The 15,547-nt window shown below is 42.0% G+C and overlaps 1 protein-coding gene across 1 annotated transcript in view; it reads left to right on the top strand.

Annotated features, from left to right (window-relative positions):
• The window catches only part of FAM180A (family with sequence similarity 180 member A), a 35,006-nt gene that overhangs the window by 15,086 nt on the left and 4,373 nt on the right, over nucleotides 1–15,547 (top strand). Inside the window, exon 2 of the mRNA XM_054016283.1 lies at nucleotides 14,694–14,797. Coding sequence (XP_053872258.1) covers nucleotides 14,694–14,797 — 104 coding nt within the window. The remainder of the gene's footprint in view (nucleotides 1–14,693; nucleotides 14,798–15,547) is intronic.

The following is a 15,547-nucleotide window of genomic DNA, read 5'->3' on the forward strand; positions in this document are numbered from 1 at the left end:
TGCTTGTTGACCCCCTCAAAGAATTCTAGTAGATTGGTGAGGCATGATTTGACTATTTACCAACAAATTATGTTAATCTATGTGCGACAATTTTGTTCTTTACGATAGTTTCAACCAATTTGCCCGGTACTGAAGTGAGGCTTACTGGCCTGTAGTTGCCAGGGTCACCTCTGGAGCCCTTTTTAAAAATTGGCATCACATTAGCTATCCTCCACTCATTTGGTACAGAAGCTGATTTAAATGATAGGTTACAGATGACAGTTAGTAGTCCTGCAATTTCACATTTGAGTTCCTTCAGAACTCTTGGGTGAATATCATCAGGTCCTGGAGACTTATTACTGTTGAGTTTATCAATTTGTTCCAAAACTTCCTCTAATGACACCTCAATTTGGGGCAGTTCCTCAGATCTGTCACCCAAAAAGAATGGCTCAGGTTTGGGAATCTCCCTCACATCCGCAACAGTGAAGACCAATGCAAAGAATTCATTTAGTTTCTCCGCAATGGCCTTATCGTCTTTTAGTGTTCCTTTAGCATCTCGATCGTCCAGTGGCCCCACTGGTTGTTAGCAGGCTTTCTGCTTCTGATGTATTTAAAATTATTTTTGCTATTTCTTTTGGAGTTTTTGGCTAGCTGTAATTCAAATTCTTTTTTGGTCTTTCTAATTATTTTGGTCTTTTCTAATTAGAAAAGTGTTGTGTTAGCTCTTCTAACCTCATCTTGGTTGGAAAGAGCTGTTTGTATTTTTTTTAATCTATTTGCAAAATACAGTGCATTTTGTGTGTGTTTGCGCGTGGCGTTGATGTTAACAATTACTTCAAGGATCATTTTCTAAATACAAATAATAAAAAATCATCCGGAAAACTACAAATCACTATCTGAGCAACCTCTCATTGACAAACTGGTATGCACTGCTCACTCTTCTTATATAGACATGCAGTATTACAGCAGTGTGCATAGTCTGGGGCTCATGAGCAACTCAACAATAACCAATCAGGATCCATTGTTATTTTATTTCTTTATTTGCATTGTGGTAGTACCTGGAAGCCCCAATCATGGACCAGACCCCCTTGTGCTAAATGCTGTATAAACACAGAACAAAATGATGGTCCCTGCTCCAAAGGGTTTACAATCTAAGTAATAATCCAGTGTTCGTGAGCAGCCCTATGTAAACAATCTAGTGAGCATTTGAGATGGTGGAAAAACAATCCTCTAAGGAAGCATATTTCAGCTGGAAGGATCTAGGCAGTTATCATTAATGAAAGGATAAATAACATTAATCAAAGTCTTTTCCCCCTAAAGAGGAACAATATGTTCTTTTATATCCAAGCTATTTTATTCAAGGCTTTCTTCAACCTTTGTACAAATTCCCCAGCTCTAATAACCCCTAGAGGGTGGGTGGATATCAGGCTGCACTCAATCCGTAACGCCCCAGAGTCTGCCTCACATGGAAGGAGCAGTCTCCTGAATTTGGTCTTCCTAATTTTATGACATCATGCCATTATCATTTTGGCCTAAATATTTACTTGGGTCATTTTTCTAGAAGCCAAAATCCATTTTACAAGTTCAGATCAACAAACTCCAAGGGAGGAGTGACTGGAGAAAGGGGATGCCTATCGCTGAATCGAATACACATCGACAAAGGGGGCAAAATCCACTCAGGTTGAGAGAATGTGAGATGGCACCTGCAGAGTGAAGTCCGGGACTAGAGGTGTTGAGACCCTACAGTTTTCATTTGTTTCAATGGGAGCAGCAGGTGCTCAGCAGCTTTTAGGATTGGGCCCATAGATGGATAATTGAGAGAAGTTCTGGTTATATCGTTGAGCACTTAGTGAACATAAACTTCAACGCCTCCTCTCTGTGCTACAGAGATGGCCCCTTGGATGCCAGGGCTCTTTGGGTGACCTTGTGTTATTCCAGATATGGCACAACATGATGAGATTTGTAGTGCAGTGTCTTTACATAAACTACACCAATGCTGACTTTAATGAGGCAATGCCAGTTTAGTTCATCTGAGGATCTATCCCAGAATGTCTAGCTGGCTTTAGCAATGCACCTTGTTTGAATTGGCTTGGCTTTCTGCACTTGAAATCCTAATAGCAGGCCCAGTCTTACTTCAGACTTCAGCTTTCACTCATTGGGATATGAAACCAGAAATATCTGAATATTCCAACTTCAGAGCAGTGTGAAATTTATTGTGGAAAAAGGACAGCCTTGTGGCTAAGGCACTCCACTGAGACGCAGGAGAGAGGGATTCAGTTCTTGGCTCTCCCGCAGTCTTTCTATGTGACCTTAAGCATGTTACTTGGTCCAGTGTTTCCCAAACAGAGTGTCATGGGAAGGGTTCTAGATGGATTGCATGCCCAGTGCAGAGGGGAGGACCTGGGGTCAGGGGGACTGGAAAACCAGCCTGCCCAGCACTCAGCCCGCAATGGCAGGTTCTGTCCTGTGGGGCTGACTCCCAGCTCCAGACATTGCGACCAGGCACACAGGTTCTCAGCACCACTCAGGTTGGGCCCAGCCACCACTTAGCACTGCAGTGCCATGTGCCAGGTCTCAACCTCACTCATTCAAAGCTGGCCCAGCTGACCCTAGCAGGGAGCTGGGCCCAGCCCTGTGGGACAGGAACCACTGCTGCAAGTGAGTGGGGGCAGGCTCACTCTTCAACCTCCCCTCTGTACCGGGCAGGGTACTAGGGTTGCAGTGGGAGGGCACTGCTGAGGGTGGGGTCAGTGCCCCCTCAGTGGGATGAGGAGCAGGCAGAGGTGGAGAAGGATGCTGGCTGATGATTTTGGGCCAACCCCCATGAATTTGGACGTTGGGAGGATTGCAAAAAAGATAAATGCAGTTGTTGGTCACCTGAGGAAAAAGTTTGGGAACCACTGACTTGATCTCACTGTGTTTCAATTCCCCTTCTGCTTACATATTTTATCACTTCTTCCCCTTTGTCTGTCATGTCTGTTTAGGTTGTAAGATGTTTGGGGCGGGGACTGTCTATCTGCATGCCCAGCATCTTGCACATGGGTTTCTGATTTCGGCTGAGGCTTCTGTATTCTAAATAATACATTTCAAATCCAACTTTCAAGCTTTTAGTACATTTTTGGCAAGACCCAAAATGCTGGTGAAATTCCACTGGTGTGCCATAACATGCATACACTTCAAAGTGTGTTTGAGATTTTACATATCTTTGCAGTCATTGTCTGTTATCCCATCAACGTCACTTTCATGCCAGACATTCGCAAAGTTATGATGAAAATTTGATAGAATGAACTCTCTGATTCTGATTTTTATTTCAAATGGGCCACACCTCACACCCCTGACTCTGAGTTAAGGACTTTCAGGTGGTTCTGACTCTTCAGATTTTTCTGAGCAGCAAAATAGCTGTGCAATTCTAGTTCATAAAACACACCTGCATCAGTCTTCTGCTCCCACTCTTGGGAAATACATGATGCTTTGGAAAGATTCTGTTTCCAGGGACAATTCATTTCCTCAGTTAAAGGATCCCTGCAACTTGCTCAGTGGACAAGGCTGGTTTCTATACTTTCCCCATCTAGCACATCTTTATGTCATTAAGAAAACTAGCAGCAGATGCACAGACATATGGAGATCAGCTAACATCTGGAAAGGCAGCTGTGCTCTTCCTATTTCTGAAGCACAAGTAAAATCCTAAAGCAGGAGAGAGAAAAGAGGGATTAATGTTTTCTCATTCTACAAAATTATTTGAATTTGTAGAGCGCTGTGGGAGGGAGGGGGGAACAACTCTGGTCCTTCCTAATCAGAGGAAAAATCAGCAATGTAAAGGAAATCCCTCACCAGCTTTGACCTGTGTGTATTGATACCTGATATTACTGGAGATCAGCTTACCCAATCTGTGGATCTAGTAATGGGTGAGTACTTCATAACGAACTATTTATTAAATGAATTTTGCCTCTATTTCTGTTCACAAATAGTTTGTGGGTAAATTATTACATTTCTTAATTTATTCATGACATGAAATTATTTCTAAGAAGCTAATTTCTTTGGCAAATAATTCGTGGAGCCAGGTTCTGCTATTCTTTCTTACGTTAAATAATAGCTTGGTGATCTCAGTGAGACATCTCATAGATTAAGGTACTACTCAGTGTGAGTAATAGCATCTAGCTCTAAGTCTGCAGATAGTCTGTGGTAAATTCATAGATTTAAAGGCTGGAAGGGACTATTAGATCATCTAGTCTGACCTCCTGTATATCACACCCATAGAATTTCACCCCGCTACCCTTGTACTAAGCCCAATACTTCTGTTTGGCTAATGCTTATCTTCCTGAAAGGCATCCAGTCTTGATCTGAAGCCATCAAGAGATGGAGAATTGGCTACTTCGCTTGGTAGTTTGTTCCAATGGTAAATCATCCTTGTTGTTCAAAAAAATTGTTCTTTATTTCACTGGAAACTTTTGAAGTCAATGTTGTGTTTGTTAGTTACCTAATTCCTGTGGTATTGTTTCTGTCCCCTGATTGGATATCTGATGGAACTAACCAACAATAGTGCAAATTTAAAATGGAATATTCAAATGCAACATTGCAGTTTGTGACTCAAAATCCAAATTGTTGCCTGCCTAGTTATGCAATTCAGTTATGCAATTCAGAATTAACTTTTGATTAATTTTTGAGCATTTACAATTGAAATGAGCTGGTGTGTGTGTGTGTGTGTGTGTGCGTGCATGCACACACGCTAACACAGCATGTTTGCTGGAATATTCAAGGGAAATAACAAAAAGGAAGAAACAAAGCAGAAGTAAATTCATTGAAAATTCAAATAACTTTGAATGGAAACGTTTTGCCCAGCAATACAGGGAGCAGAAGGAGCAGGAATAGCTTTCGGTGGCACAACGCACAAGGGAGTCTGTGTGCAGTGCCGGCTCCAGCTTTTTTGCCTCCCCAAGCGGTGAAAAAAAGAACCACCCGATCGAGCTGCCGCCGAAGTGCCGCCGAGGAGCAAGACAGCGAGTGAAGGACCCGCCGCTGAATTGAAGGGTGTAGGCTTGAAAAACTTTTTCTAAGGACCTGCCCCTTCCAGTGAGCAAATGGACAGAATGATGCTGCTTTTCAGAACTGGTAGGGGTCAGTGGCTTTGTTGGTATGGTTTTCTTGATTTCTATTGTTCCCGTTCCCTTGTTTGTTTGAACGTTCCTCCTCCTTGTTTTGTTTGTGCTGAGCTTCCTACTAAGTCCCGCATGTAACATCCCCAGGAGCACCAACATCCAGCTGCACTATCTCCCTCCCTCCCTCCCTCTCTGCTCCTTGCTGCAAGAAATGAAAAGATTACATCACTGTACAGTTCCGTATGTATTCATCTGTGCAGAGAGATTTCAAGTTCTTTTATTGGATGGCTTCATGGCTGCTACTGGCCAGGACTACCCAATAAGGATGGAGAGGAAAGATGGTCTTGAAGTTAAGGCATAGGACTTGGACATAGAGTGGGAATTGCACCCACAACTTTCTGTTAGAGATTCATTGTGTGACTAGATCTCTCTGCTAGTTCTCAGACTAGTTCCCTATCTGTGAAATGGGGATAATATTTCCTTTTTCCCTATTTTGACTGTAAATTTTTTGTGGCAGAGACTGTCTCTTACTATTGGAGGGATAGCCATGTTAGTCTGAATCTGTAAAAAGCAACAGAGGGTCCTGTGGCACCTTTAAGACTAACAGAAGTATTGGAGCATAAGCTTTCGCGGGTGAATGCCCACTTCATCAGATGCCTGATGAAGTGGGCATTCACTCACAAAAGCTTATGCTCCAATACTTCTGTTAGTCTTAAAGGTGCCACAGGACCCTCTGTTGCTGCCTCTTACTATGTATTTGCACAGTGCCTAGCAAAGTAAGGTCCCAACTTCTTAGTAATACTACAATAATATATTCCACACGCAAACCTGCACTCCTTTCCTTCACTTTTAGTTTCTTTCTACTGACTTCCTGCTCTTCAATTTTACTAAGGCAACATGACTTCACTACCATACAAGCCTTCTTTTGACAGCCCTGTCTCATGTATGGGCACATCAGATTTCAGTAGGGTACCCCTCTCTTTATAACTAGGGGAGGAATGAATGACACAGGATATTCTTCCACGTTGGGAGGTGTCTGGGACTCTCTCAGCTGCTGATATAGTTTCCAGGTGAGTGAACATTTCTCCAGGTGCATTCTAGCTGCCTCACACCAGTGTGCTCTTTCCTGCTCAAAACATTTCACCTGGAACAGATAGAGGTGAATACTTTATTTATATATATAAACAAAATCTCCAGAAATACCTTTCTATTTAAACTACAGATGGAAAAGGCCTTTGAATCCCCCAAGTGATAGGCCCTACTATGTTATCACTAGCACATAGGAAAGGATTTGACTCTCCAACCAGTTCTATACTGAAGTTGCTCTACACTGCACATCTTCTGATCATCTTCTTTGCAGTCGATAATACATCTCAGGGGTTCCATTGCAGAACATGCTTAGTGACCTATGAGGCCTAAGATGATCGAATGGGAAGGAACACCTGGGCTAGGAGACAGCTTTTCGCAAATGGGCTCTTCTTTGATGCATGATACACAAATTAAAGATAATCTGAAACAATAGTAATTACTTAGATAACTAAAGAATTATATAGTTCATTTTAAACAACTTTAAAAATAGACTTTATCTTAAAACAGCATAGAAAGTTGCCTGCTTTTCTCATGCATTCCCATGGCAGATGCATTTCCTGTGTCCTAACCTACAAAATCAGACTTTCAATATGGCAGCTTCATTTTTGGATCTTATTTAAAATAATAATAAATAAAAAGAATAACAAACTTCTATGCCTGCCTCTAGCCAACAGAGCAGAAAAAAGTTAATTGTGTTTTTAACTCTTGGGAGCTGTGTCTAAGGTGGTGAGCTTTGATACAAAAAGCTAGATCAACAGATTCTATTTGCTTTTGGTTTTTTTAAATTACTGATTTAGGTTTTTTATGTTTGCAGTTATTGTTTTCCTTCATAGGGAATGGAGACTTCATACCCCCAAAATGGGGGCTTTACTGCATGAAGTCTAGTTTCTACAGGTTTTTGTGTAGCACTTGTCATTGATGGAGTTACTTGTGTGATTTAGTGCAGTTCCGTGTAAGAGCTGTAGAAACTGGTCTTTAGTAATATGCTGCGTTTTCTTGTCTTTATGGTTCAATCCAAATGATCTTTTCTTTCTTTGCCTTATTTCTATCCCTCTTCCAGCAGTTTCTCTCCCCATTTCTCTCGATGATGGGTTAGTATTAAATCATGTTTAACCTGGGATTTTTGATAGAGAAGGCAAAATGGCAAGAACTAAAAAGAAGCTATGCCTGACCACACTCCATTGCAATGCCGGTCAGGCAAAGTTCAGGTCCTGGCCTGACAGCCAATTGCATGTGTTCTGCATTCACTTTCCAAACACCCTGTGGGACTGTAGAACATGCATCCTTCTGGGGTTAATGGAAGTGCTGGCCAACAAGTAAGGAAGGATGGGAATATTGCAAACAAGTCTGCTCATCTCTTATTAATACAGATCCAGTCACCATCAGCTTGGTGGATTTCATTACTTCCTTCACTGCCTGCTGAACATCCCTCATGGGCCAACACCACTCTACTCAGCAAGAGGCAGCCCTTCTGCAACCAGGTGTGGGGCAAGCTCAGCCACAGATGTACACTAGGTAGTTGCCCAGGGATGCAAAACATCTAGTGACTCTTGATTGAGCAATTGCAGGGCTGTGAGGTGCAGATATTTCACAGTTAACTTGAGGTGGCAATAATCCTAGAGCCAGGCCTAACTGATCAGGTGTTATTCTATTCATGGAATAACTCAACAAACGGACTACAATGACTATTCCTCTAACAAAAACATAATACTTCCAAACATCAAATATTATGGGTCTGTCTCAAAACCCCCAAAGGCAGGCCTATTCAAAGATGACAGTGAGATAAAAACATTAAGCAGCATGTCCTGGATTTGAGACTCACAGCAACATTTCTGCTCATCTCTAATGTCAATACTATAGTGTACTAGTGGGGTGGGAATTGTGAGATGAACTACTAGACATACCTCAGAGAAGTGGCTAAAGCAAATTCTCTTGTGAACTTTTCCGGTGTCTGCCCAATGGCCCTTTTGAAGAAACTAGAGAATATCTTCAGTGAACTGCCATCATTTCAAGCAAATAGGTTCTATTATCCCAGGCTCTTTTTGAGCTATTACTGGGTGCATGATGGCTAATGCATTTGCCTGCATAGTCACTGCACTGCCAGTATCCAATTCATTTGCTTTGTCAAGTGCTTGGGATTACCTGAAATTAAAAAGATGCTGATTTACAATGAAACTCTGTTCTAGGAAATAAAATAACCTCTCTCAGCTCAGTCCTCAGGATTGGCTGAGCTGCAGTCAGCACAGAACCCAAGGGGAGGAGGGCAAAGGTGTCTCTAAGCTACTTTTGAGCCCCTTTTCCCCAGATCCTAGGACTGACAGTCCTCATTGCAAGTTACAGCAGCCCTCCAGGCTGCTAGAATATGCACCCAGAAGCAACAGCTCCCAGGGAGCCATTCTGGCTGTTGGTGACCCAGAGCTGCAGCAGCAGTGCTAAGCCTATGCCCTGGCACACCCCCTGCCCTGGGGTTGGTGGAGGGTTGGTGCAGAGACAGCTACACTCTGTGCCACCTGGAGATTCCATGATCCCAGGGAAATTCCCAAATAGCCAGTTCAGTCAGCTTTCCACATGTCTTGCACTACAAGAGCAGTAAGCAGACAGAACAAGGTCCAGGATATGGGCCTCTATTTATGGCCCTGTATACTGTGTGACAGCCAGAAACAGCAAAAAGCCACAACTTCAAGCAAATAATAAAACATGGAAGAACCCATCAGGCACCTGTGACCAGGCATGCCCTTTCCCACTACCAGGGCTGGCCCTAGATTTTGAAGGACTGCAAACTAATGCCTGAGGGACTCCATCCAGCTTCCACCCAAACCCTGACCAGCTCTGCCCACCTCTGTGTACTCTCTTTTGGCCACTGCTGGGCACATCTGTTTGTGAGGTTCTGGCAATCCATGCTACAGGTGCAAGGAGGCCAAGAGGTAGAGCCAAAGTACAACATTTCTAGTGGGGACTACAGGAGGGAAACTAGGGTAGTCCGTTGTTGCCATTGGGATCACATGGGGACGTGGACGGACAATCCGAGATAATACTCTAGCTCAGGTGTGTGCATGGAATGTGGGGTATCTTGAGGCTAAGCAGACATATATTTTGCATCAGCCACCCCTGTTCATCAGTAACTTTAGAAATAGTCCTGATTTATCTTCTGCTATTAGCACTTAGGAAACCTACTTGAGAAACATGTAGAGAGTTACAGCTTTAGGACAATGGCAGTAGGAAAGCTGCTTTATCTAACCAAACTCTAATGCTAATGTGCTGCCTGGAATTTTATCTCCTTGGATAATCCAACAAGGATTTAGGTAGAACCGTTACCGCTTCACTGAGTTAGAGCGGGAGAACAGAGAGGCAGGGAATGTTGTCAGAACTTTGGGCCAGTTCTATTCAAGTTGATTTATGATGTTGCACACATCCTCCTCCTGTAATAGCAAAAAACACTGTGCTCTAATGGAGAATCACCTCCAAGGAGAGCATGTGGTGTTTCTCCTTCTGGCCTCCTTTGGGTTTATGACGGGGAAAACAGTTCTGTTTCTGTTGGGTACTCCCTACTGTGGCAGTTGCCAAAATGCTCACTGGCTCACTGTAGCCCCTCTGAGAGAGTGAGCTTGTGGTAACCTCGCATGGCCATAAATTTCCACCCTAGAGACTTTTCTACTCCAGCAGAGGCTATCAGAAATAAGGGCTGATTTTGGCACTTCATGTTTTTTTTCTTATTATTTAATTTTTAGTGAAGTGAACAACTGAGACTATTCAGAGTGTAAAAGATCTTCCTGCATTTCAGTGTGTGTCTTGGGGAAGGACACGTCAGCACTGCCAAAAGAGACTTTATAAAATGAATTGGTTTCAAGCACATTATCAAGCTGAGATTAAAAATAACATAACATTTCTCTATATTAGTTGGTATGAGAGGAAACTTCAGAAACCAGTCTGCTCTTGGATAATGTCTGTCTATTACAGCTATCTATAAAATATTTCCTTCTTGTTTCACCATATCGGAGAGATAGGGTCTGATCCAGAACCCACTGAGGTCAAAAGAATGACTCCCATTGGGTCAATGTCCATGGGGTTTTATAATCCAAAGCCTATTGAAGTGAATGGGAAAAACTACCACTGATCCCATTTGGATTAGATTCTTATTTTGCAGCCCTGAAGACTGGAAACAGTATTATGTTCTCCCTGCAATAAACATACATTGGCATAGTGCTCACCGCTGTCAGTCCTATGGTTTTGTACGATTTCTTGTCTGAAGGAAAGGGAAATAAATGTATAAGATTCACAATGGTAGTAAAAGAATGATTTTTGTATTTGTGTGATTTGCTCAATACTTATTTTGTGTTCAAGTCACTTCTGGGATGCAAACAAGGCAAGCAGCAGTCTGGACTTGAAAGAGAAACAAAGTATCTGTCAGTTCGGGCCAGTTCTTAAGTGAACCAAAATGGAATTTTGGAAAAGGGAGAAAAATACTTATCACAATACTAATTAAATACAGGACACTCCAGCGTGGCCACTTTAGAAATAAGAAAACAGTCTTTAAGAAAACTTTTTGAATATAAAAGTCTATGACTAAAAGAGAACCTATTGCAAGCTTAACTCTCAGTGGTATATTTAAATATCTAAACAACGGTGACCCACCATGAGTTACAAGTTGGCAGTGCGGTTACCAAGTAGGCTAATGCAGAAGCAGCCTTCATCAAAGTTTGTGGGATAGCTCTCAGAGGGAAGTAGTGGCAATTCCAGCTCTTGTGTCTTTTTAGAAGTAGATGAGATAAAGCACTAGCAAATGTTCTGTATGAAACAGTCTTGTGCGGTATGGACTGGGTGACCAAATAAAGCACTTCCATCTCTAATATCTAAGACCATGCACGCACACACCCACACTGATACCCTAGGATATGAGAGCCTGCATTTGGTGAGAAGGGGAATGTTGGCCAAGATACACTGTTGGAAAAATGATCTGGGAATCTCTTATGTTGGTCTGTCATACCCCCTGCCCCTTTGTCTGTCTTGTCTATTTAAATTGTAGGTTTTTCAGGATAGGGACTCTCTCTTATTATGTTTTGCATAGGGCCCAGCACAATGGGGCCCAGATCTTGGCTGTAGTCTCTAGGCACTATAATATAAATTGGGGGGAGGGAGGAGTCAATAAGAATGTCTCCATTGACTAAAGGATTCTTGGATCAGGCATTCTATGACAGCATTGATCAGAAATCCCCTTCCTTCAGACCGTCACAGTTTTTGTGGATAATGTGAATCAGCTGCATTATCATCATAAAATTATACAGATTACTATGATATAAATACCTACTAATACTACAGGAAACTCCTTTGGGGCAAAAACTGGAAAAAAGATAAGTCAGACAAATTGTCCTGTGCTATTCTTTGATATTGCACAGGTAATTCATGCCAAAGCTGTAAGTATAGGAGGAAGTCAAGCCAGCAGAAAAGTTTTTAGATGAGTTTATAATAATTAAATTCAGACTTCCTTGTGACTGGCTGGCTGCAAATCTTTCCCCATCTTGATTTTTGTGCTAAATTTACAAGCTCATAAACACTCAGTAAATAAAATCAGAAATCGCTTTCTGCAAATATATACACAAACCCTGGAGGAAATGTAAATCACTGGGGTTAAGAGAATTTAAAGTGTGTGTGTGTGTTGGAAGATGAGGGTGGTTAGGGATTGAATTAAAATGCTGAGCAAGAAAAAATAAAAATGCAAAAAAGGAACACAAAGTTTATGAAGATAGAAAAAAGTTTCTAAGAACTGTAGCAAATGTTGAATATCTGTATTTGGGGCCAGGTGAACAGTTCAGAGGGTTAATGCAAACCTGGCCCATATAGAGGGGTTTGTATTCTCGAAATACATTTGCAAACAAGGGGCTTGTATGTATCATGTTCAGGCCTTGGCCCTGTCAAATCTCACAGCCTACTAAGCAATGTCATCCTGGTCAGTTATTGGATAGGAAAACATCAGGAAGTGCAGCTAGTAATTCAGTAAGAGGCACTTTTCTAAGGGTGTGTCTACACTTCAAACTGGGGGTGAAAATTCCAGCTTGAGGAGATATACCCATGCTAGCTCTGATCAAGCTAGCATGATTAAAGATAGAATGTAGCCACCATGACACAGGTGGGAGGGGCTAGCCTCAGGGCAGCTAGTCCCTCCTGCTGCGCCCACCCTTGCAGCTACACTTTATTTTTAGTGTGCTCGCTGGATCAGAGCTAGGGTGGGTATGTCTCCCCAAGCTGAGAATTACACCCCCAGTTCAAAGTGTAGACATACCTTAGGTCAGCACTGTGCAATTTCCTAACATCGAGAGGGCCTTGCTCATGGAAGTGATGTCTTCTGGATGAGTTTTAAAATAAAGGTATTGTTCATTCTTAGCTAAATTCCAATGTAATAATCTGCCCACCTAAATTCTCCCTGTGCACTTTCAGCTGCCAATATCATCCTTCACTTCCTTTATCAAAAGCTGTTGTACAGTGTCAATGTTAAATAGCTGTTGCATTTCTTTGGGGGATAAGTGATGTCTATAGATTCATAATTTGTATAGTGCCTGGGAGATAGATATAAGGCACTATTACAGAGACATGGAAGTGATTCTCTAGATCAGTGGTCTCCAAACTTTTTTGATCGCACACCCCATCAGTAAAAAATTTTTGAGCATGCATCCCCTGCTCCCGGCTGAACTGTTGAAGCAAAAAAAAAAAGCCGCTCGGACTCCCGGCCGAACTGCCCAGGGAGGGGTAAAAAAAATAAAGCGGCACTGCTCCTGCGACGCTCCTACTGCCGCGCACCCCAAAGGGGATCCTCTTGCGCACCCCACTTTGGAGCCCACTGCTATAGATATTGATCTGTCCAGAATTTCAATCTATTTTCTATCCCCCTCTAACTTTGAATTGCAGATAGTGATTCATTTGAAAATATATATGGTTATAACAGACTAGGAGAAGATTTTGTTTTCCCCTGGAAACTTGGAAACTACAAGATAAAACATCCATCCATTCATTCAAATAAAAATAGCTGTGTTTTTAAGTATTGCAGCAATGTCTTAAGATTCTCCACTCACCTGTTCCACAACATAGGGAAAACTTAAGAATACAAAATTTCACACCTGTATAGATGTTTCTATGCATGGGTCAGTTTCCTTGGAAAGGATGCTTAAAAAGTTATAAATGAATCTTCATTATTTTGACTGGATCTCTGCCAGCTGCTTGGACATTAACATTTTAATGGCCCAGTGATTAAAGTTTTAATTACTAAGCAGACTTATCCATGGATAAGTTCATATTAGATATATCTAGGCTTGAAAGAATACAATTTTTACTTTTTTTATAATGTTGACAGATAATATCAATGTTTATTTTTAAACATTTATTTTACAAGTAATATATTGATTTAATGTTCACAATTGTGGGAAATTATAGGTTTTAAGCATTTTTAATTTTTTTTCTTGATTTTACATCTTTACATTTGTGGGACTTTACCACCAGGGAGCAGAGGGGTCAGACAACAGGGGGAATCAGAAAATAATACGTGACAGAAATGGAGATTCAAAAAGTTAAAGCTTTGTAACTTTTAAAACACAAATTGTTAAGATCATCTGTCAAAATATACAATGTAAATATCCTGAAATCAAACTGGAATAAGTTCTCAAAGCAGCATTTTTCGAACTTTGTCTGTCTGTACATTTTGATTGCTGTTGATGGAAATATTTTTTGTCAGTTGTGTGTGTACAGTGAAATCAATACTTACCAATATGAGGGGAGGGATAGCTCAGTGGTTTGAGCATTGGCCTGCTAAACCCAGGGTTGTGAGTTCAATCTTTGAGGGGGCCATTTGGTGATTTAGTTGGGGTTGGTCCTGCTTTGAGCAGGGGGCTGGACTAGATGACCTCCTGAGGTCTTTTCCAACCCTGATATTCTAGGAATAGCAATCCAGTCCTTTCAAGCCTGGATATATCAAAGACATGGCTCTCTGGTCTGCAGAGGAGTGAGTGATGACCACACTGTTTATCAGCACCCCAACAGACTCAGCTGTAGCCTGCAAGGAAACTGTGTGACCCACCCTTACAGTTATCGTAGGTAGAGTCTGAGCAATACAACAAGGGTTGAGTGACTTCCTGACTATATGTGGCTCCTAACAGGGTGACATGTCCTTTCCCTGTGACAGTATTAGATTCCCAAACTGAGGCTCCTTTCTGGCCCTGAATCAGAGAGAAAACGTCTAGGTCATATTATTTTTATTTGTATTGTGGTAGTGCTTAGGAGCTCCAGTCATGGACTCTGGACCCCATTGTGGTAGGCACAGTACAGACACAGAACAACAAGATGGCCTCTACCCCAACGAGCTTATACTCTAAATACAAGCTTACAACCCAAGTAGTCAATTTCCTTGCCCAGTGCAAGATTGTTCCCTACAATATATTTTCAGCAACAGACTGTACATTGGTTAAAGCTGATACTGAAATGTCCTTGGCTCCCTTAGTGCGTGCCACTTATTTAAATCTCCCTTCCTGTCGATTTTTTTTCCAGCCATGCTTTTCCCAGATGCTCAGCGGTTTAAGAGATGGTCGTCATCTGCCCCTGTGAGCCCGGTGCTGCAGAACTCGCTGGATGATGTGAACATGCTTTTTGAGGTTCAGTATGTCGGGGCAATGGGCACCCTTCAGTCTCTATAGCGGAATAGTGTCATTGTTTCCCATTCATCACAACCTCCCCATTTCACCCTATCTCTGAGCTCTGCCCCAGCCTCAAACCTGAATTGCTGACCACTGTGCGGTCCCTTACGGTTAGTAGCCCACTGTTGGTACCAAACAGAGAGGGATTGGAGACGTATATACTTTTAAAAGTATAAAATATCTCTATTTCAGATTCTAGGGACATGTACATTCAACAAATTAAAATATACCTAAATTTGAGAAACCCTCAATTCAAAGTGAACTCCTGATTTAAAACAAACAAACAAAACTTTCCAAGAAATTACGTCCCCTCAGCCCATGGGTAAACCTGACATTGGCACCTGGAGTTCAATAGATGTGATTTCTGTCAGACCAACAGGGGAGGCAAGATCCAGAACCAGTGCCCCCACTGAACATACCCCATCCTCTGCCCCCTAACCGGTAACCACATAGTGCCATTTTGATTCCTTGATCCAAAGCATCAGTGCCAAACGAATCAATGCTTAACAGCACCGCACCATGCCTGGCAGTGCCAAGGAATCAAAAGGAAAAACAAACCTTCCAGGACAGCATGACTATTTCATCTGTACAGAGCAGGCTCAAATCCTCTGTTCAGTACACATTTGAAAATGATTCTGGTGCTTTGACCCTAATATAGATTACAAAGTCACTGCATGATCTGCCACAGTTCAGCATGACTAGAAAAGA

Source organism: Malaclemys terrapin, chromosome 1, assembly GCF_027887155.1.
Source record: "Malaclemys terrapin pileata isolate rMalTer1 chromosome 1, rMalTer1.hap1, whole genome shotgun sequence".
Lineage (NCBI taxonomy): Eukaryota > Metazoa > Chordata > Testudines > Emydidae > Malaclemys > Malaclemys terrapin.